At 40.2% G+C, this 24,517-nt stretch overlaps 1 protein-coding gene across 3 annotated transcripts in view; it reads right to left on the bottom strand.

The window, feature by feature from the left end:
- vegfc (vascular endothelial growth factor c) overlaps positions 1-24,517 on the bottom strand; it is a 130,914-nt gene that overhangs the window by 68,483 nt on the left and 37,914 nt on the right. For all 3 annotated transcript variants that reach the window (XR_006377398.1, XR_006377399.1, XM_044189913.1), the window contains exons 2-3: positions 10,575-10,809; positions 9,077-9,267 (exon numbers count right to left, since the gene is read on the bottom strand). Coding sequence is in view for 1 of the 3 variants with exons in the window: in XM_044189913.1 (XP_044045848.1) it covers positions 9,077-9,267; positions 10,575-10,809 (426 nt within the window). In the remaining 2 variants the exon portion in view is untranslated. The remainder of the gene's footprint in view (positions 1-9,076; positions 9,268-10,574; positions 10,810-24,517) is intronic.

Below are 24,517 nucleotides of genomic sequence, written 5' to 3'. Positions count from 1 at the left end.
TAAAATGTAAACAGCTGTTTACCTTTATGGATTGGTTAAATCTTCTGTCACAGTACCGTGACCTAACAAAACAGGTACGCAACCTATAGTTGCGTACAGATTGCAAATTTATAATAATGGAAATAATTTTAAATAAATTACTGCAAACATCACTTCCTCTGGTTAATGAAAATAATAATTAATGTCTTGTCCATGTCATTCATTTTTACAAGCAGTTCTTCCATGTAAGTGGAGTCTTCAACCACTTAGTGGCCAGACTACTGCTTTTCCTCATAGTATTTGCAGTACTGGCATCATTGTGCACATTTAATTGTACGCAGATACAAATTAAAACCAATCTTTTCATTAAGTAAACGAAAATATAGGCAAGAGATAATAGCAAAGACATACATTTTACTGTAGTATAAATTACTGTAGTTGTAGCCAAATTGCACAAATGTCACTGTCTTCCTAAATAACTGTGTGCATTGTTATCCACTGAGAAATTTTAGCATTTCCTAAAACATTCATTTTAATATGGGACATCATCTGCCCCTGAAAGCTTGTTTCTAGTTCTGTATTTTGTTAATCCTGCAAAAGAATAGTTTTCTCCTCAGAACATGGCCTGGGGCTCTATCTTGGTATCGGCGCAGAATGTGAAACGCAGCATCACACCGACGAACTGGCATTTTCGTGCGGCTCATTGAGGTTATTTCCTCGACTGTGCCATTTTGGTATCTTGTTCAGTCGCCGTGCGCCACAGTGGGAGGAGAGGCGAGGTAGAGGGTGTAGTGATGCCGATCCAGTAGCGCACTGCAATTTTGGTGTCAAAAATGAGTGTGTCTTGCGCAGTACCAACCGTTCTCATTCCCAGGTCGTCAAATACCAATGTTTTGTCACGCCCCTTGGTGTCTCATACAGACGCACAAGGTACCCTTCAGCGTCTGTATGAGACGCACCGGGCTTTCAATTAGCTCCAATGTAAAACCATCCGCAGCAATATTTGACGCTCAGAGGAACTGCTGCGGCCGTCAATTCACTCCAGTATTAACCTGAGTGTGGCGCTTTAAGACACTGTGAGCATCAGTCCCATTGGAGAACCAAAGACCTGCCGCCCGGAAGTATTTTCCTCACTGTTAATTCTCATGTTACATATATACATATCCTACACATATACACCCAGGAAATAATTCTGCAGCACATTTTTTAAATTTGCGTCTGATGAAATGTAAACAGCAAATAGAGATACAGATAGAGATCTTCACACTCGACTGCAGGCCTGTGCATGGATCTAACGCCATCATCAAGTTTGCAGACGATACTAAGGTGATTGGTCTCATCGGCAACAACGATGACACTGCCTAGGGAGGAGGTCCAGCATCTGGCCACATGGTGCACAGACAGTAACTTACTCCTAAACACCTCCAAGACAATGTAGCTCATCGTGGATTTCAGGAAGGAGAGAGGAGGCACACATGACCCCATCCACATTAACGGGTTGGCTGTTGAGCGTGTCTCCAGCTTCAAGTTCCTGGGGACCCATATTTCGGAGAACCTGTCCCGGACCACCAACACCACCTGCCTGGTCAAGAAGGCTCACCAACGCCTCTTCTTCCTGAGGACACTGAAGAAGACCCAACTGTCCTCAGCTGTCCTGGTGAACTTCTATCGCTGCACAGTACAGAGCATCCTGACCAGCTGTGTCACAGTCTGGTATGGGAACTGCTCTGCTGCAGAGCACAAGGCACTGGAGCGGGTGGTGAAAACCGCCCAGCGCATCACAGGAACTCCACTTCCAGCCATTGAGGACATCCAGAGGAAACGCTGTCTGCGTCGAGCCCGCAGCATTCTTAAGGACTCCTCTCACCCGGCCCAGAGACTGGTTTCCCCCCTGCTTTCCGGCGGGCGCCTCAGGAGCCTCCGGACCAGGACCAGCAGACTGAGAAACAGCTTTTTTCCCAGAGCAGTCTTCCTACTGAACTCTGCCCCCCGCTGATTCCACTGTCCCCTCATATACCTTAACTTTAAATGCTGCTATATTGATATTGTTTTTGCTAAATTGCACTACTTAATATTCATTGCACTACTGTTCTGCCCAGTCCAATTCATTATTGTACATATCCATCAGTATACTTTCGTATACTGTTTATAGTAATGCCATCTGTATATAATGTCCATAGCACCACTTGTAAAATATTTTGCACAAATACGCACACACATGCACACACTTTATATCCTGCACTTGCTTATCGCACTTCTGGTTCGACCTAAACTGCATTTTGTTGCCTTGTACTTGTACATGTGTAATGACAATAAAGTTGAATCTAATCTAATCTAAAAATCTGATGATGATGATATGGTTTCCATCTTCACTTAAAAAGTTCAACGTTTGTGAGACAGTGTCCATCCACTTTGCCTGCGTTTGAGCACCAAGCATCATCGATGTAAATACAGAGTCCTCCTCCTTTCATCTTGCCGGAGTCTTGTGCTCTGTCAGCTCGGAACACAGTCCGCCCGTCAAGTGCTTGATCCGGGATGTTGATGGAGCAGATCTCTGTAAAGATGTGGGCACAACAGTATCTGATGTCCCATTGCTTGGCCGCATTTTCAATTATAAAACAGGTAGACATGTGGCTGTGATCAGTAACGTGATGTGATAGAGATTGTTTGGGTTACATTTCATAGTGGTGTTCTCAGAAACATGAGTGTTATTTAAAAAAAAACTGTTTACTTGTGGATAATTACCAGGATCACATTTATGTTTCAATATGAAGATTAAGCAGGCAACTCTTGTGTTCCCAGATTTTCAGCAATTAAAAATAACCATTTTCAGTTATCGCAGTATGGTGGTATTTAACTGCAGATGGTTATTATATAACTTTTGATGACAAATAAAATCACATGCTATTACGCACGGAAACATGATGACAGTAGGATGTCCAGAAACGCGAAGTCAACTTAAAAAGCGTGTTTTATATTCATATATATTCATATTTGAAACTGTCAAACAATAATAAGTTTCCTCTGAGGAAAACTCTTTACAGTATTCCCAAACTTCCAACATGCCCACCTATAATGTATGATAATAATTCTGCCTTCCAGGCACTGAGAGGGCTCTCAGCACTACTAGTGGTCAATGTAGTACTGCAACAATCAATGTCATTATTTATATAGCGCCAATTCATAACAGAAGATATCTCATTGCACTTTTCCTATAGAGCAGGTCTAGACCGTACTCTTTATACATAAATGTAAAAGCACATATAGTTGTAACAGGAATGCTAGCAGATGAATGTGGTATACCATCTTCTGCCATCCTTTGATTTAGCCCATCGAAAGCATTGCTTCTTAGTTATTTTTCATTGCTTATAAGATTTATTATAATTGATTAATATAAGCTGTTGATGGGACATTTTCATGTTTATTCACATTCACATGGATCATGGCAATTAATGCACCAGGCAAGCCTGGCCATGAAAGTGTGTTTGGCATGCCTCTGACACACTGGGCAGGGCGCACTTGACTGCGATCTGCGCCGCATCAGAGAAGACGTCATGGAATCATCACACACTTTGTTGTGTGCAGGTGAAAATTTTGGTGCAAGCGTGGCACAGATAACTGTGTTGGAAGAAATCTCTGTAATGTTATTGAGGCATGTCCTCACTGTGTACTTTTGTTTTGCACCCAGCCCTTCATCCAGCTGCAGGACGACGTCATACTGGGTGATCTTCTCCAGGAAATGTTTATAGAAAACATGTTCTCTGATATCTACAGTATCCAAGATTTTGTGAAACACTGCTCCGGGTCAACAGCAAGCAGCAGCACTTACTATACACCAAAGTAAACATTAGCATCTCATCGAAGACATCAACACCAAACTACTGCTGGCATGCAGCAGCTATTTGGTCCAAGACGTCATCAGCTTCTGTTGGAGGTTTGTGCTCTACTGAGTGACTTATAGTTTTCATAACAGTGCTGTTGAATCATGAAGCAAATCTTTGTTTATGTGCCCTGGGTGTCAGGTCTCTCAGCTGCTTGCTCATTGCTCCCAAAAGAAGACAATTTCTGTCTATTTCTTTAATATTTATACACAGAAGAGACAGTTAATCAAAGCAGAATCCAAGTGTTATGTCCCAATCTTCATATTAGGTTATTCCCTTGGCAGAAATATATAAGTAAAAAAAAATCTTTGGATGATTTGTGCAAATATATTGTTTGTCTATTTTCTGTTCCCCTTAGCAAGCTTATATTTAGGTTAAAAATAATTGAAATGACTTAAAAAATGTATTTTCCATTTTATAGTGTGTTTAAAGGCCCATGAATGTATGTTTTCATGGGGATTATGTTCAATGAAAATCTTTCAGTGTTTACATGACCTGGCTCAAAAGCATTTTTAATGGCTGTGTTACTGTGAATCAGCCCAACAACACTTTGACTAGACAGCCTCTCATAATGGTGCACTGCCTAAGCAGCACTTTGCTTCTGTTTTTAATGTGCACTTTCTACTTTCTTTTGTTACCAGTGCTTTAAACATCTCATCACCATACGACTCCCATTATATTCAGTAGAAATCACTTTGTGGTTTGGATCTGTTCCAAACATTACCACACATTCACCATGTGGACCACATAATACTTTAACTATTCCTGGCCACTCTGGATCTCTCTCTAACAGCATGGAGGTAATGAAATACAAAGGTGCCTTCATTGTCCATAACTTGGAAATACAGAATAGAAAACATATGTTTGTGGTGCATGAGAAGGGCTTCATTTTCATAACAGATGTTCATCATAGAAATATACTGTGTTATTTTCTGTCTTGTCCAGTGATGGGACTTCAGGCTCTTTTTAAGTGAGCCAGATGATTTGGCTCAGCACCGCACCCAAACGGCTCTTCATTTAGTACCTCTAATGCTGGTCACTGCCTAAGCTACTTTCTTATTTGTTGCAAGAAATAAATATGCAAGATTCTTCATCTGCAGTACATTGAAATATTCTGTATATTCGGATATGTCAAGAGTAACTATCCTAGTTGTATAACAGAAATAACAGCGATTTTGATGGCTTTGGTGATCCTTTTTATCTAGCACCATCATCAGGTCCAAATTTCAGTTTGTCCAGTATTTTAGTTTATGACCAAATACCAGCAAAACTAATGACATTCCCATCAGCCTCAGTTGCACTGTGTTCGACCATGGTTAACATTACCTGTTGAACCTGAAAAGAAAAGAGGGTGTACCACGCTAGCCCTCCCCAACCGCCTCCTCTCTGGCTGCACTGAACCCCTCCAATTTGCCGTTACTATTATTAGCATTATTATATTATATACATGCATGCGTATATGTGCATGTACTGTATATTCTTTTAAATATTTTTATATTTATACATTTATGTAATGTATGTATAAATATTATTATTATTACATTACATTAATATTGCATGCACAGAAACACATACAAATATGAAATGTATGTATGTAACTACTACACGTAGTTCTCCCACTAACAAAAACAACTGAAAGTCTATACCAAATATATACCAATGTATATTTTGTTACACCTATGTCTGTTTAATTTGTCACCATTGCACTAATAAAGAAAGAAAGAAAGTCAAAAAATGACCTGCTGATCATGTTCACATTATCATTGTGAGAATGTTAGCATGCTGATGTTAGCATTTATCACAAAGCACCGCTGTGCCTAAGTACAGTTTAGTTGTTTAGTTGTCTCCCTTCCTCTTCACCATCTACACCACAGACTTCAGCTACCACACAGAGTCCTGCCACCTTCAGAAGTTCTCTGATGACTCTGCTGTGGTGGGATGTATCAGCGGTGGTGATGAGACGGAGTACAGGGCTGTGGTGGGTAACTTTGTTTCATGGTGCGAGCAGAACCATCTGCAGCTCAATGCGACAAAGTCAAAGGAGCTGATTGTGGATCTACGGAGGGCCAAGGCACCAGTGACCCCGTTTCCATCCAGGGGTCAGTGTGGACATTGTGGAGGACTACAAGTACCTGGGAGTACACTTGGATAATAAACTGGACTGGACCAAGAACACTCAGGCTGTTTACAGGAAGGGCCAGAGCCGCCTCTATTTTCTGAGGAGGCTGAGGTCCTTCAACATCTGCCGGACGATGCTGAAGATGTTCTATGAGTCTGTGGTGGCCAGTGCTATCCTGTATGCTGTTGCATGCTGGGGCAGCAGGTTGAAGGTAGCGGACGCCAACAGAATCAACAAACTGATCCGTAAGGCCAGTAACATTGTGGGGGTGGAGCTGGACTCTCTGGCGGTGGTGTCAGAGAGGAGGATGCTGGCCAAACTACACGCCATCTTGGACAGTGTCTCCCACCCGCTCCATGACGTGCTGGCTAAACAAAGGAGCACCTTCAGCGGAAGACTCATCCCACCAAAGAGCACCACAGAGCGCCACAGGAAGTCATTCCTGCCTGTGGCCATCAAACTATTTAACTCCTCCCTCTAAGGATTAGTCTGTTTGACCCTAGGTCACTAAACTGGACATTGAGCATTACATCTTAATAATAATTGTGCAATATTCTGTTTACTACTCAAGTGCAATATTAGTTTTCCCTTGTTAGTTTTTCTTATTACTGTTACGGATATACCTCAATTACTCTCGACAGTACATGCACCTCCGCTTTTACTATTATTTATTACATAATTAGTGACATTGTATTTTGTACTGTACTTCACCATCTACCAGTAAACCCACTTGGTACTCGACACTTAGTTTATCTTATACTTATACCAACATGTTACTTAATTTATTTCTGACCTGTTTATAGTGTATAATATCGTTTTCTCCTGTGTGCACTGACGTAAAGAAGAGCTACTGGAACAAAGAGTTTCCCTACGGGGATCAATAAAGTATTTCTGATTCTGATTCTGATTCTGATTTTTAGTCTTGCTTTCTGTTACAGAAAAATCTGAGTTTATGGAAAGTGGCATTTTGTGTTGTCATTTGTCTATTATGAGCATTTGAAAGCCAAAAGTAGCATCAGCATTTTATACTGCAGCTTTTGATACATTCAATATTTAACATTCAAATATCAAATTTATACAAAAACATTTTAACAAGGCTGAAAATCAAGTCCCACTAGTGGCCGCCTATTTGTAATTCTGAAAGCCTTACCACTAGAGATGCAAAAATGTGAAGTTTATCTTGAGTGTGGCACTTTATGACAGCTCGTGGAGTCTTCAAAATGGAGCAAGTTCATCCACTAGGGAGCATGACTGAGTTGAGTGAATGTCAATCTGCCAGTTCGATATTGTCTTTTGTTGTGTACAAATGTACATTTTGGCTTTATGGTGGCACTAAACAACAGGTCAGGGGTCATCAGAAACATGAGGAACTACCTGCTGTGGACCAGGAATGTCCACAAATTGATCATCTGGCCAGTAGTGCTTAAAGAAAAGTGCCAGCTTGCTTTTTTATTAAATTAAACAAACTCGCTTTGTGCTAAAGCAATCTAGCAGATCGTCATTGTCATTTACTGCGTAGTGTTCTCAGTAATGGTCTAAATGTTATATTGAAACTATACTGAAATCTCAAAATATCTTAAAATTGATTTATTATTTAACAGTTACACATAAAGCAACTTTTAGGGCGAGTTTAAACAAGCTTGGTCAAATCATTTTTCAGCAGTGATTTATGGTCCCACACTGAACGGGGCAGCCTCAGGAAAAGCCCCTGAGAGAGAAAACATGCTGTTAAACTCAATCTGACCACACACTCACACACATTCACACAGTATTCCTCTAGTCAGATACATAACAAGCCAATTAAAAAGCAGACCACATGCTAGTAACTCCTTCTCTTTAACCACAGATGTTCTCTGGAGACCAGTACACAAACACACAAACACACACTCCAGAGTACTCTAGAGCTCCTGCAGTTGCTGGTAACCAGCTGACATATGAACACTTTGTATACATCTGACTTTGTTTGTCCTCAGTCAGTGCATTTACATGCACTTAAGTAACAAGGTTCCTCAGATCAGACCAGGTAACGCAGGTAATCAGAGTCTGTGTTGGAGCAGACTGGGGAACATGCTGACACAGACAGAGTGAATGTGTCTGAATTTAAAAGATAATCAGAAGTTCAGCGTTGGAATATGACTTATTTAGACTTCTAGAGGCTACTTTGTGTTGGTTTCAGTTTTAATCTCATTTTAAATATATCGCTCCGTGTAATTATCTCTCCTTTCATCCAGCCACTCTTCCTTGTCTGCAGTCTTTTGTCATGCACATGCATTCTTGCAAAAAGCCAATTATTTACACAGTTACGTATATACATGGCCACTAAATCATCATTCTCCAGGAGAAATCTAGCTGGGGAAATCAGGTTTCTCTAATCCCCTAGCCCAATCTCGTTTACATGACAGTTCAAACATCAGCTTACTGGAGAAAGCCATCTGTAAGCTGATTATGGAAGTACATGCAAACACACTGACTGTGGCAGCACACACACACACACACACACACACACACACACACACACACACACACACACAAACAGAGGCACCACCCTCAGGACAAATTTACAACATTGTGATCACTGAACAGCCAAACACTTTCAGCCATGCTTGTGGTGTGGCTCTGGTTGGTCTGTTGATGTGTTGATGTTACTTTATGGTGATAGTTTTTTGAGTCACACTGTTAACTAACTAAACAGTGGTCAAATGAGCTGTCATTTGCTAGTAACATTAGCTACATGACAGGAGAAGTAGAGTAAAACAAAAACAAATAGCTCCAAGGTGAGAACCTGGCAACAGTGGAAATAACTGAATAGCCCAATTCCATCAGTTTATTATAACACCACTACTAGTTTTGGTAACAGTGGCTCTCTCATTCAGTCATGTACAAAACAGGAATGACCAGGCCGTAGCAATCAAAATTACAGGTTGAAAGTAAAAATTAAAGAAGATAAAAATACAGCTAAACCTTTGAGCCATGCGTTAGACCTGTTCTTATTGAATTTTGGGTGTTCCAAACTTTTCCATTTCAAGGATTCCATATTCGTAGATCCATAATTGAGCACATAATAAGGAGAAGAGGAGAAAAAGAAGAATGTGCTTACAGTTTTGCTGAGATAACCAGTGGAGATATTCCTGCATTGTTTGTCTTCAGAGTGACAGCACCCTCCACATCTGTAGACGGACACACAGGGTGGTTTATAGAAGATGTTGTTTGGAGCTCCGAACTCCCTGCCCACGTCGACACACACTTCCCTGGGCATGCACTGAGTCTTCCTCCACTCCGACTCTATACCTGCACACACACAGAAAGTCAGAACACCACCACAGCCATGCAAAGGTCTTTTTTCCCTCAGCTGCTGTACACATGGATGGCAATGTATGGCACACCTACAGTATATCATACACTCATACATAAACATGTGGTCTCTAAATTTGTATATTCCAATGTTGCCAAGACAGAACTGTGGTCAACAGAGATTTCAGATTTTTAACCCACAAGTGTACAACTTAGGTCAAGTCTGAGGTCATTACCAAACCGTCAGTACATCAAGGCGGAGCCAATGTGATCGGCATCGACTCACAATAGTATAGCATGAAAAATAGATTCTTCCTAAGTTAACATGTTTCCATGTAAAACCCTGCGTGTGTATATTCACAAATAATAATTAAAAGTAGTCTATGTTGTTACCAGAGCATGGGCTCCTTAAGCTCAAATCTGTAAAACCACAGGTTTAGCTGAATTTTAACCATGCCTTTTTCACCTCATTGAAACCATTAAATCATTTCCAGACATGAATGCACCTTTTTTTAGTCAGGGTTACAGTTTGTACCTAATAATATTTAATCTTCATTTGTTCTCACAATTACTTTTGGTCAGGGGCACAGACTACATGAAACTATAGGTGTGGGACAAAAACCACTGCTGATTTGATCAATTTCCACGAATCAAAGAAGAATCAAATCAAAGAATATTTTGTATGTAGATGATTATAATGATGCAAATTGGGCAATAGGTGCAGTTGTAAATGGTAAATGGACTGCATTTGTCATGGTACAGCTGTACCATTCCTAGTGTTTCTGTCTGTTTGTCCCCTGTTGGTTCCCCTCCTCTGTGTGTGTGTGCGTGTGTGTGTGTGTGTGTGTGTGTGTGTGTGTGTGTGTGTGCTATGGGGGCGTGGCCTCTGAGGAACTTCCAATCAGTGACTGACACACCTGCTACCCACCTGCTGCTGCTCACCTGCTCTCCATCCACAGTCAACACCTGACAGTATATCTACCCAGCTGAAGTCCACTGTCCACTGTCCAGTTTAAACTAAATGCAGTCATTATAGCCTGCCTGCTATGGGGCTCTAACTGATGCAGAAACAAACATTTTATGACAACAAAGCAAACTTTAATATCTCAAAGGCCACTCTTTAGTTAGTTAATTGAGTTTATTAGTTAATTCTATGACAAGCCCTCAAAAGGACAAGAACAACCCCGAATGCAACACTTGGCAAAGTTTTCCTCGAGGAAAGCATTTAGAGTGCGGCTGTGATGACCCAATTTCTATTTTTGAAGTCTGAAAAAGAATTATATTAAAACAAAGTGCAAACATACTCTTCAGGACATCCAAGTTGAGGTAGGCAGCAGCAAACGTTGCCTCTTCTGTATCTGCCAGCGGCCTCAGTCGGCGAGGCGGTGGCCGCTGAGAGAGCTTGGAGGCTGAGGAGGCAGCAGAAAGTTTGGATCTGCACTTCAGAGTAGCCCAGTATAAAGGATAGATGAGATTCATCAGTTCATCGACACTGGAGGCTGAGCGCAACTTCTGCTCCATGTCTGGCTTTGGAGAGTCCTGAAAGAGACAAGAGACATCTTCACTGAGAATACTGCTGTTACGGTATATTATTACACGACTTGAATACTCATCTCTGACTGGCAAGTAGTCTTTTGTACCTGAAGAACACATCACAAAGTCATTGTTTTGCAAGCCACAAGTAAGTAACAAGCCAAGTCCCAAGTCAAGACTGGAGTCAAAACCAACAAGGCCTAAATCAAGTCTGGAGTTAAGACAAACAAGTCCCAAGTTATGACCCAAGTCCCAAATCAAGTCTGTTACACAAGAGTGTTAAAATGATGTCACTCCGTACCCTAAAACATCCCACTGGTGGAAGTAAAAAACAGACTCGATAAAAGTGTTATTCAAATTACTATTGATAGTCCTGACAGATGTTACATATAGCATACTTTGGTTCAATTTTCCTATTTTAGCAAACAAATACTTAACTACTGAATGTTAAATAAATATTACCCAGTCACACTCCATGATTTTCTGTTTCTGTACTTTACTACAAATTGTGAATATAAGCTCCACTGTGAGGACAGAGAACCTTGTGCAAAAGTGTATCATTTATTAATCGTTACTGAGGTAATATTGCACAGCTGTAAGTCACAGCCAAGTACCAACACCCCCAACCTTTTGTGGTGCCACTCTCAGGTAAAAACTTCAGCTTGATCAACATTTTGGTTCAAGACATGATATCTTTATGTAATCTCCTGTGGACATTCATGATCACCAGTGGACGAATCCCTTCTTGAGGATCAAATCTTTCCTCTAGCATCATCAAAGTCTTAAGATTTACACAGCATATTCATGCACCAAAGTTGCATAAACCCATTGGATTTTAATGAACTATTTTCTCCAGCACCACCCTCGGGACAAACTTTACATTCTAGTTAAACTACTGATAAGGCTCTAAGAACAGCAAAACATACGTGGTTTGTTTTAATTGTTTGTTTAATGAACATTACACCCTCTTAGGGGTCACTAATGCAGAAATTCCCTTAGTAACAAATACATTATAAACATAAACTTAGATTAAAAAATGAATGCAGTTTAAGTAGAAATGTATTGCTTCTCTCTTGTGGAACTACCTTTCAGTAGGTGGATGTGGTGACTGGTATTAGACAGGAATCACAGGAATCCAGTCACCTGACAGTTCATAAATTCACCTGACCCCATCTGACAGACACACACACACACACACACACACACGGGCCCTGAGTGTCTGAAGTGTGAAAACAGGTGCTGTGTGAGAGGAGACTTGATATTGCTGTCTGGTACATGGTCCTGCACACACATGCACTCATTCAGTATGAACACACAAGTGACATGTTAGAATGTTCAAGTAGGAAAAGAGAGAGCAGTAAATGTTTTCTGGATAATTTCCCTACACAGTTTCATATAGAGTGCGGCTGTGGCGATCCCCAGACAGAGGCATCTCCACCTGCTGTTCACATGTTGAAGTGTCTTTGGGCAAGACACTGAACCCCAAATTACTCCTGATGGTCAGGCCAGCACCCTGCATGGTAGCTCACTGCCACCGGTGTGTGTGTGTGTGTGTGTGTGTGTGTGTGTGTGTGTGTGTGTGTGTGTGTGTGTGTGTGTGTGTGTGTGTGCGCGCATGAATGGGTGAATGAGCGGCAAAAAGCACTGGATATAAGCGCTATATATATGTAGCCATTTACAATTTATAGTTATCTTACTCTTAATTTGTATTGCTAACAGGCATTGACAATGTACACTTAATGATCAGTTCTAAGCAAAGTCTTAGAGGTCTTAATTCAAGTCAAGTCTTCTTTAGCAGACTACAAGTAACGATGTAAGTTCAAACCACAGGATTTTGTGATAGTAGAGGATTTTAACATGATTTCAAAAGCTAAACCACTATTAAATCCATCTGCTGATTGTGAACTGTCAAGGAAGTGATATTATAATAAGTGAAGTCAGGTTAGCCACCTGCTCATTACTCAAGTCATGTCACACTTTATTTATATAGCACATTTAATACATAGGACAACACACTGTGCACTGTCCACACAAAGTGCCAACACAATCGCAATACAATCATACAAGTACAAGTGCAGAAAATAAATATGCATATCAACAGGTGTTTGTGCAATTATACAAGGAAGCTGTGCAGATTATACAAATGTCAAAATATATACAACACACACACACACACACACACACACTAAGAACTTAGTCACAGACTGTAGTGAAAAGGTTTTAAAAGCCGGTTCAGTGTAGGGGCCTCTCTCACATCCTCAGGCAGGGCGTTACATCTACTTTGGGCATAGATACAAAAGGCAGCCTGCCCTGCTAGTACAAGGGATGGCTAAAAGACCACTGCCTGTGGACCTGAGCGTTCTTGCTGGTTTGTATCTAACGAGGATGTCTTTTATATACTGAGGTACAAGGTCATTTAGAGCTTTGTACACAAGTAGCAAAATCTTAAAAATTGATTCTAGTTTTTACGGGGAGCCAATGCAGAGATCTAAGAACAGGTGTAATGTGTTCAGACTTTTTAGTTCCGGTGAGAATGCATGCAGCCGCATTTTGAATTAACTGTAGTCTCACCGCACAGCTGATTTTGGGAGGCTGGTGAATAGACCATTACAGTAGTCTAGTCTACTTGTTATAAATGCATGGATTAATTTTTCTGGGTTTGATTTTGATAGAAAGCCCCTGAGTTTTGAAATGTTTTTTAGATGGTAGAAAGATGTTCTTATAAAAAGGTAAAATTTTAAAAAGTAATTTATTTTGTGTTTCTGTATAGCATGTGCGAGTGGGAGCATATAGAGATTAAATAGTATGGTCCAAGAATCGAACCATGGGATACTCCACACATAATACCACTTTGTTCAAGGCAAAATCTCCACTGGACACAAAGAACTGCCTGAGAGCACACTGAGAACACAGGAGTCTGTGTTTATATGCAGATCATTCTCAACTTTGATAAGTGCTGTTTCTGTACTATGGTGAGATCAAAAACCAGACTGCTAAATGTCTGGAATGCTGTTTGATGTTAGACAGTTATTAAGATCAAAATAAACTGTTTTTTTGAGGAATGATAAGTTGGAAATGGGCTTATAGTTAGCAATAACTGTTGCATCAAGGTTAAGACAAGATAACTTTATTGTCTGTCACAAAGTAACAGAAATTTTACTTTGATAAGACTCAAGAAAACAAAATGCACATTTAAATGGGCAATATGTAAGAATTGAGACTACTCTCCACTTGTTTAATTCATACTCCAAATAAATAGGGGGCAGCATATCACATATCAGGTCATAACTGCTGCTAACTGCCGTTAGATAGTTAGCTCAGTTAGCCGTGCAGCTAATTTAGCTGTGCTGTTAGCTGACTGACCACCAGAAACGAAGCCGGGTGAGCGGGCAACAGAAGCGGGATCAGCAGCCTCCCAGAGAACACGGCCAGACCGGAACTGAACACAGGCTCAGGGACCGATGGAGGCCAGTTTGATGACAGTACAGTACCGAGGTGATTTACAGCAGCTCCAACCAGGACTCTGACTCTGGGGATGGCGAAGACATGGCGGCTTCAAGTGGGGACAGGGGAGGCGTCAAGCGGGAGAGGAGAGAGTCATTGACATAACATCAGAACTGTTACTTCTTCACATTCTGTTGATAAGGTTAGTCAGTTTTTTAAATGTTTCAAACTAAAATTCTGGCCAAATCTTACATATTGCCCCTTTAAAACACATTTAAAACAAACACACACGTAGAATAGAACTGAAACTGTTGAAACTACAACTGACAAGAACATAGTTAAACAGGTCAGAGTACAGTGCCTGTTTTAATCGGTTGCTCTTCTTCAGGAGTGGTTTAATAACATTTTGAAAAAAACGTGGTAGGGAGAGGGTCCAAGCAGCAAGTGGAGGACCTGAGCTGCCCAACAATATTGTCTAGTTTTTTTAGGTTTAGAGGGTCAAAGTGAGACATGGCACCAGTAATATTCCTGGAGAAGTGGAGGGTAGGTTCATTTCTAGATCTTGAGGCACTAATGTTCTGTCTGATGGCAGTCATTTTGTTTTCAGAAAATGTAGCAAATTTCTTACATTTTTCAGTGGACAGGATATCTGATGGGGTTGTAGTTGGTGGATTAATAAGTTGATCAACTAGAGAAGAGCACTTACTATTGTTGATATTTTTAATAATGATTTTAGAGATGAAAGACTGTCTGGCCTGTTTAATTTCTTTGTTGTAGTCATTTAGTCTATCCTTGTAGATTTAATGATTTACTTTTGTTCTGGCTGGCAACATTCCCTCTCAAGCTGCCTAACATCTACTCCATTTCTTCAGGGGTCTTTTTGTTTTTCTATGTTTTTAGTTTCAACAGGTACAATGTTATCAATGATATTTCGTATTTTTTAGTTGAAGTTGTTCACAAGATCCTCAGTTGGTGATGCCATGAACAACGATGACTCATTTACACCTAAGTCCCTACATTAAGTCCTTTTGATATGACTAAGCCTAGAGTATGCCCCTTACTGTCCAGAAACATGCTGAGTGAGGTCAAATGGCTCCAATAGGCTAGTTTCTAACATCCGGGTCTGTTTGGTTGTCAAAATGAATATTAAGATAATTAAACAATTGTAGTCAGAGACCTTGAACAGTAGCTCAGAGAATTCCTTGAGAAAGACATTTAGATTTTGGTGGCCAATAGACAGTAATTATTAAAATTGGAGCATTACAATTTATAGATACAGCAAGGTATTCAAAATATGTGGATTCCCCGAGGGGGATTTCCTTGCAGCTATAGATATCAGAGAAGATAGCAGCCATTCAACTGCCTCTCTTATCAAATCTAGTGGTTTGGATGAACTTGAAGTTAGGAGTTGCAGACTCAATGCACCATTACTATACAGCCAGGTCTTGGGCAGAAGGGTGGAATCTAAGTTATGGGTACTTATAAGGTCATTAACTGAAAATAACTTATTCGTTAGCGACCTGACATTTTATGAAGCCATTTTAATCATTTGAGGTGCATGGCTTTGTGGGAGAAGTGTGTGAAGTCCAAACTGGTAATAAATTGTTTAGATTCCATGTTACAGCGAAATTACGGGATCTGGGTCTATGGTTTATAATAACAGTATTATAAACCCTTTAAGTAAACCACAGTATATTTTATTTGCATAGCAGAGTCACAGTCATTAACCTTAGTAGAATGGATTGGACTCACCAAACATGAGTTGCGCAGTGCGTTAGAGGACTTTAATGCAAGTTCCATGTTCATGGCGAGGAGACCTGATCTGTGAAAATTTGGATGTACTTCATCGTGCCTGAAGAGGTATGGGCAACAAAGTTATCTACAAATGGTATGCTGTGCAAGCAGCAGTATCCCTTGAGCCATGTATGAAGTTGACGGACACGGCTGAATTTGACATCTCCAAAGCAGGGTCAGGGCAGCCGGCCAGATATGATGAGCCAGCAGTCTGATTGTAGAAGGTTGTTAGTAAGGTTCGTGATGTCCTCTTTAAGTGTCTCTGATTGTTTATTCCTGAGGTCGTTAATTCCCACATGGATGACAACGGTGGACACGGATGGGTTTTGATCCACCAGGACTTCAGAGTCTATATCTTGGACTCAGGCACCTGGGTAGCCGAAGGTTTTAGCCACAGGCAGGGTGATGTGTTGAACCATGAGCCTGCAATGAGCACAGATGGAGGTCTGAGCTGAGAAGCCAATGGTTGATGAGCCTCCTGGGAGCGAAGTCAACGTCTGGGCCCCTTCCGTGTTGCGCACCCCACGGGTTTGGCAGTAGACTGTTGTGCTGCCTGGCTGTATGGCTGTGGCCTACCAGGGCCAGGCTGGGTGGCCATTCAAGTAACCGGTAGTGGCGCAGGTTTGGATGTTTGATTACCGCCGAGATTTTCCAGCACATGGTACCACTTCTTCAGCCCCAGGTGGTCTTGTGTAGTGAGATGGGCAGAACATCGCCCATTCTGCCTTCCGTTTGAGATGGAGGACCACTGCTGGGTGGCGATGGGTGTGGAGGCCAGGGACTCTGTTTGCCCATGAGTCGTTTTCTACGGGTGGAGCTGCAGAACGAACGATGAAATTTTCTCTACACCGGACCATGAGATGGTAGTTTCCAGCGCGGTTGCAATTGTGACGGAGTCCAAGAGTTTCTCGTCCTCTCGTATCTATTGAAGCAAGAGAGATCCTACCCTCCTTCAGCTATCTTTTGGCTCAGGACGGAGCAGCTGGTGCAGGTCAGAGGAGAGAGGAGCGAAGGCATCGTAAGTTAGCACCACCGGCGGGTTGGCATGCACAGCCAAATAGCAACCCAGAACACACACATGCACACACACTCACACACATACACTGACTGGCCTTTGTATTAGAAGCCAGTCAAACAGACAGAGTGAAGCAGTCCATTGTATTTTACTGCCTCTGTAAGTCTGTTTACGGCCACTGCAGAGATAACACACAACACTCCATTTCTTACTAGAAACAATGTGTTTATTTGTGTGTTTCTATATACATACGCATGTTTTGTTTATGTGCTTCTGTCTGCACAGATTTTTTCTACATGTATATGTCCTGTCTAAGTTTCCTCCATCTCTTCATGACTGTGTCTTTCTGTATGTGTCCTGTTTGAGTTTCCCCTGATTCTGTGTGTTTGTGCTTGTGTGTTTGGACTGGTGTTTTCACACACAACTATGCCCACACATACTGTCACTTAACTACTAATTTCAAACTGTGCATGTGCTAAATTGCTGCAATTTTCAAAAGCATGGATATCAATGAAAAGCATAAAGTGAACTGGGATCCTACTTGTGCTAAAAAAAGAGACTGTCCTCATCCAAAAACAGCAGCATCGGTCAATTGTTGAAACCATACCAAAAGCTTTGTGATGATATATATTCATGCATTTTCTAAAAAAGCGTAATAAATTATTATAGACTAAAAAGGGTTTTAAAAAATCAAATTAGATTTAAATTGACCAGTATAAACTCAAGATCAGTAGATCTTAGTAGGTCAGTACAACTGGCAAAAACTCAGACATTAAGTACCACCATTGTAATTAATATCAATAGACAAGAAGTTCATTGTTAAGTCAAGAACATGAAACAATACAATGTGTACTCCTCATCCTCTCCAACACTCTCACAGATACAGAAGCAGCAGTCACAGCAACACATGTCCAGCACTACAATAAGTGTATGTAAGATTGATACTGCAAATAAAAGCAGGAGTCGCTAAACAAAGACATATGCAACATGTGTTTGCTGTTAAAGTATTGTTGTCAATCAACGACAGTCAAACTAAAAACAGCAGAACAACAACCTCTTATCCATTGTGAGGTGGAATAGGGTCAAGCATAGACACTGTTATTAAGAGACCAGGGGGCTAAGCCTCCCCAAAATGGTCATGACATTGTTATGCTGAAGCTTTATATAAATTTCTTGTCTTGCTGATGGTTATCTGTATGCAATTGCTAACATAGGTTATTCTGGTTAGAGAAAGAGTAAGCAAGTAAATGAGAGGGACAGCTGAGAGACCGAGTGGAAGAGACAGAAGCCTCTCATTATTGATTATGACTTCTATTCTGTGTCATGAAAGCACCAAGAGATGCGTCATATCGTTCAACGACGAACATCGAAAAACCGCAACGAGCCTGGGAAACTGAACCAATAAGTAGAGCTACTCAATCATTAAAAAAATAATGACAAATCTAAATTAAATATCATAAAAATATTTTTAAAAATCCAGACCACAATAGCTCTATTACTTTTTAATTTCAAGCCCTGTATAATATATTTCTATTCAGACAGATCTGGTAGAGTTAAATAACTTTACAGTGAGTTTACTTTGCATTAACATCAACATAATATTTGGTATTTACAATAGCATATTTATCTGTCATTTGTGACTTTATCCGACTTTATGTTTGTTTTAATCTATCATAGTAACATACATATAGGTCTACTGATTTTTCTCAGTATAATATTGCAGGGATTGTCAGTCTGTCGTCCTATCAAGGCTCTGTTGGAGAAGAGATTTGTTTGTCAGTTGTCTGTCACAGTGCACTGTTAAAGCTGAACAATGTACAATAAATGATAGTCTATAAGAAAATAAGTAAATAAAAATCCAATGTCCCGTCAGTTTGGTATTTTTAACCGTGTCTGTGGGCTCTGTGTAGGTGACTTTATGTTCTATACATGTGGCAGGATGTGTTTTTATGTATTATGGCTGTGTGCTGCTTTCATATAGTTTTGTTTTGTGCGCCTATGTGTTACTATCATGTATGGTCATCAGTAAGAGGTGGTTATAACCCATCTCTCTCTCTCTCTCTCTCTCTCTCTCTCTCTCTCTCTCTCTCTTTCTCTCTTTCTCTCTCTCTCTCTCGACACTGTCCATGGTTCTAACACGCTCATCATCACACATGTATCACTAACCAGCTTCTGAAACTTCTGAAGTTGAAATAAATTGAAACTGTCTCTATGAATGCTCATGCAAGTTTCAAGTCTCTGCAAGCTAATTTTCAAAGCACTGAAATGAAGTGAAACCACTGGCTGCCTGGAAGGTGAGGAATCATTCAATGCTTAGAAAAATGAGAGCCTAATTACATGCATATCACTTATACGTCGAAGAGTATTAGAGACCAAAATCAACAAAAAGTAACACTTGCATACTGGCTCAAAAGGCAAATTTATTACAATTCTTTGACAGATTAATCGGTGTGCAGATGTTCCTTCTTGTTGTCCCTTTATAATATTAGAATATTAAGTAAAGAGAATTTGTGGGGTCAGTGGGCTAAAAGATGCCAAATTAAATAAGTATTACATTGCTTTTGCCTTTGGAATACATGTCATCAGACGACCGTTAATACATGTATGAATATGATGCTACTAGTCAACTGGTAGCTAAGCAGCTGATGATTGAGCCAGAGGAGGAAAAGTCATTAGGGATTCATTCTGTGCGAACCATAAATGTCTGAAACAAATTTTGTGCCAATCCATCTCATTGAGGTATTTCACAGGATACGTGAAAACTGCTGGTGGCATAGAGGGAAAGTCAGGGGATCACCAACATTACCAGGATTTATCACCTGGGAACCAAGAATATCTGTATCAAATTTCATGGCAATCCATCCAATAGTTGTTGAGATATTTCAGTCTGGACCAAAATGGTGAGCCGACTAAAGGAACAACCAGCCACCATCAGACTGCTGCTAGCATGGCTAATAAAAAGTATGCTGAGTACTCTTAGCTGAACCTATGGAAAGATGTTAATAGTGTGTTGATACAAGAACATGGCACACTGTTTTGTGATTATTTGCAGAAGAGACGAGTGAAAGAATAGAGGATATGAGTAATATGATTAGTAAAGGAAACATCTACTGCTGCCATAGAGTAGTAAGTTATTTGTTTCTGAATATTGAGATAAGTGCTGCCTATTTCTTTCTCAATTTCAATTCAATTCAAAGGGCTTTATTGGCATGAAAGTTTCAAAACAATGTTGCCAAAGCATCAAAATATAATTTGTCCACCCTCTCTCTGTGTAGACGGAGTCCATCATAGACGTAGCAGGTGCCTATGGGTGGGTGGGCGGAGGGCCAGGTGGACATTGGGTAAGGTGGCACATCCCCTTTTAATCTCCATATTAATGTCATGGATGACATGAGGAGGGGTGTCTGTCAGGTAGAGATCACAATAAATCTATGGGATAAATCTATGATGTTATAAGCTTCCAACAATCTATTATTTTGCCTGACAATGAATTGTAACAAATCTCATAAAACCTGCAGGAAAAATCTCTTCAGTATTGTGCTTACATCGTTCTTGCCACACACCCACAAAGCATTCCACACACCTTAACTGTATTATAACAAAGGTTTAAAATTTGGCCACAAAAATTATTTATCGTATTTATCGGGCTATTTTACAACCGAACAAGGAGATCGAAGAGATGTAATCATGAAGTCATATGGACTAACAGGTAACTCATTCATTGGACAGTTTTGGTGGTATCATCCTGCATCAGCGCTACATGGACTCACATAGGGAAATCAAATTCAGGTGACTGACAGCAAGCCTTCCTGCACCTAACTGAACCTTTGTCATAAAGAGCTCACTAAAAAACAATTGATAATTAGCACTAGTCAAGACTGCAAGTGGACCTCGTATATCAAGAAAAATGAAGAGGAAAATAAAGTATCTTGCACTGTAATAGAAAATCCTTGCACTCATGTCTGATGCTTATATGTTTAACCATGATTACTAAATGATCTTGAACAAATAAATATGTTGCCTATTAAATCAGGAGATCTCTCTCTTAACAGTTCACAATGAGCAGATGGATTTAATAGTAGTTTATCTTTTGAATTGATGCTAAAATCAAATATCTATTATCATAAAATCCTGTCGATGGACTGCTTTGCTTTCACACCACAAACAAACCACATCAGATATTGCTTGAAACCGAACCAAGATCTGTCTGCACCAGAGTTTGATTGCTAGCTTTCTCACCAGCTTAAACAACCCGAACAAAACGTGTAAACTCATCAGAGTTTGATTAAATCGAACAAAACAGGTTAGGTAGAAAAGCACCCTTAAACATTGAACATATTAGACCTACACGAATGACAAGTTGCAAATGGCAAGCTGGAAAAAACAGGAGACAGCAACAGGCTTGATACAAATGTGAAAAGTGCCAGATGAAAAGTCGGAGAGCTGTCAGACAGCAGCACACATGACAAACCGCTCAGGTAATATTTGAGATTTTGAGACTCCCCAAAGCTTGAAACTAGTGACGTGTCGGTGGCGAACGAGTCGTCTCGAGTTTTGTCTCGAAAGATTTGTTGCTGCTCACAAATCCAAACTGAACTGTCTGGCTGTCTAAAATCAGATCAGATTGTCTTAGATATGCAGATACTTGTTAAAGTCTAAATGGGCTCAACAGCTAATGAGTCCTTCAGAAACCTTATTTATCTCTTTGCATTTAGCCATTATACACTTCATCTTGTTTCTGACATTCAGGAATAATAAGCGACAGTATCACAAAACAAGAAGAAAAAAGTCAGACTGGTGCATTTATATCAAGAAAATGATGCTCATTTCTCAAAGAGAGGTTTCTTCACTTTGCAGAAAATGAGATTTTAGGACTTGAAAATAGATCAAATTACTTATTATAACAGAGATTTTTGTGCAATGAAGAAAAAAAAGTTGACATTGTCACACATCTAGAAATTGTTTCCTGATTGAGAACCTAACCTACACTGGCATCAAATGCAGAACAATGTTTAAAAAATATGAAAAATTATTAATTTTTGCAGCAAAATTGACAAATAACACAAACAGCCAACTAGCAGGATTTCTGAAGAGGAAGCAGAGCCAGGGGAAAAAAACTAGAGAACTCTGAACACAGATGGCAAAACACTCAGACACAGCAGACGTCAAAAAGACCTGTGAGATACTTAAACACACAGCACAGCAAAGAAAGGAAATTCAACATGCTTCTTAATACATTATATAAACCACAGGACACTGTAATATAATATATTTAATGTTTTTATATGCAACTCACAGCCATCTATGGTTTTGTTCACCGGTGTTTTTACTGTAACTTAAGTTCCTTTGAGACAGTAATGATCAATTTGTATTGTTCTTATTTAAAAAGAGTTCGGTCGTCTAGACCAAACCTGCTCTATAGGAAAAGTACAATGAGATAACTTCTGTTATGAATTGGCGCTATATAAATAAAATTGAATTGAATTGAGACAAAACACTATTTATTTGACATATTCTGTCCTATTATATAATACACTAGCTTGTAACTCGTGAAATACTTATGGGACAGATGATAGGACGTACTGTGCATATGATGCCATGGTCAGATACTGACTGATAATGATATGATCAAATACTGTAAAAAACAACAAACTAGAATATAATATCTAAGATATAACATGATATGCTGTTATTTTCCTTGAAGCTACACCTCTCATTTTGATCTGTTTCAAAGTAAATTTGACACGGTGCCCAGTCGGTACTCCAGCCTTAATCAAGAGTAGAGGTAAAGTAGGAAAATGCTCTTATATTTAGGGGTTCAAGCCCCACAGGAGCTGAAACCCTATTATGTTTGTGCTGGTTTATTATCATTATTGGTCCCTTCAGGGACGGAACCCCTAATAATAATAATGTCTTATTATTATTATTTGTCTTATGCTGCAGCTCAAATTGCCATGAGCTGGGATGAGCTAGACACACTAAACTTGGCCCAATAACTGGAAATGATGTGCATGTGCTTCCACAGAAATATGAGCCCAATTGGCCACATGGTGGCGCTGTAATTAAGGCCCAAAAATGCAAATTTTGAACAGGCCACGCCCCTCACACCGTAACTCTGAATGACTTCTCGTACAAGTCCAGCTTAATGTGCTCTACAAAAAAGCCTCTTGGACCATAAAATTCCACCTAACTCTATCTTTCGCCATTTTGAATTTTTTGAAAAAAGCATTTCTGACCTCTCCTCCTATTCTGTAGGTCTGATTGCTACCAAATTGGACAAAGCTTATCAAATGTTGTATAAAGCTTGTTGATATCTTATTTAGTTTTCAAGATATTGACCAATGAACTTCAAAAGGGGTGTGGCTCAGCACATAAATAGACCAAAGCCAACAACCATAGGGGCCAATCATCACAAAACTTTCAGGATATGTCTACATAGGAACCTGAAACATGCCCTGAAAGTTTCCTTCAAATTGACCGTTAGGGGGCGCTACAAGGGCAAAAAATGTGCGTGGCATAACACGAATCAGACTATGAATCAGAAATTGTTTGTTTTCTTCATTCTATTTATGAATGAAAATTAAAAAAAGGGAGATTTCACTGCTGTCACGTCTAGGCCACATTTGACCAGGTCCAGATCGAAAGCTTAAACTTCTAATGATCTGCGTTGGCCTGAACCCTGGAATTGCCGCTTATGGCTATATTTCTAATAGTATTGGAGTAATAGGGAGTGTTTAGATAGAGGTTTGTGGACCATAACATGTTGGAATGTGTTTAACATAGAGACAGCAATGTAAACCTGCAATTAAAGAAGGAAAATGGATAATAAGCAATATGCCAGGCTGTTACATGAGAACAGGTTTTAAAGTCAAGCTGTTGAAATATACAGAATGCCACAAACTGGGGGGGACCGCACCATCTGAATCGTGTGGTAGTGGGCTAATGACAGGCATTGCTAGCATAGAGCTGACACAGGTATTGAAGGAGTTGAGAGAGGTTACAAAACAGACGGGCGGCAGTGAAGGATGAAATACTAGCAGAGTTCTTCAGTATCGGCCCTCCAAGTTACTGACTTAAAAAAACAATAATTGCAGACATTGAAACCTCCCTGAGGGACTGCAGGCAGAAAACGGCAAACTACGCACCAAGATGGATGTTCTAGAAAATTTCTCGATGAGGAACAACATTAGGGTGACTGGACTAGAGGACAAAATCGAAGGAAACCACCCCTCTGCCTTCTTGGAAAAGCTCCTAACAGAAGTTTTCTTGGAAGATAGCTTTATTTGTCTGCCGACTGGTCCTCCGTGGGCTATGGTGGTCTGTATGCATTATTACTAGGCTAAGGAGCAGATCCTGCGGATGTCATGAGAGAGAGGACAGCTGACTTATTGAGGGACAAGGATCAGTTTCAACCCCAATCTCAGTGCTGATTTGATACACAAGAGAGCTACATTTCTCCCA

This window comes from Siniperca chuatsi, linkage group LG3 (assembly GCF_020085105.1).
Source record: "Siniperca chuatsi isolate FFG_IHB_CAS linkage group LG3, ASM2008510v1, whole genome shotgun sequence".
NCBI classification, from domain to species: domain Eukaryota; kingdom Metazoa; phylum Chordata; class Actinopteri; order Centrarchiformes; family Sinipercidae; genus Siniperca; species Siniperca chuatsi.
This window is presented reverse-complemented; position numbering and strand designations above follow the sequence as displayed.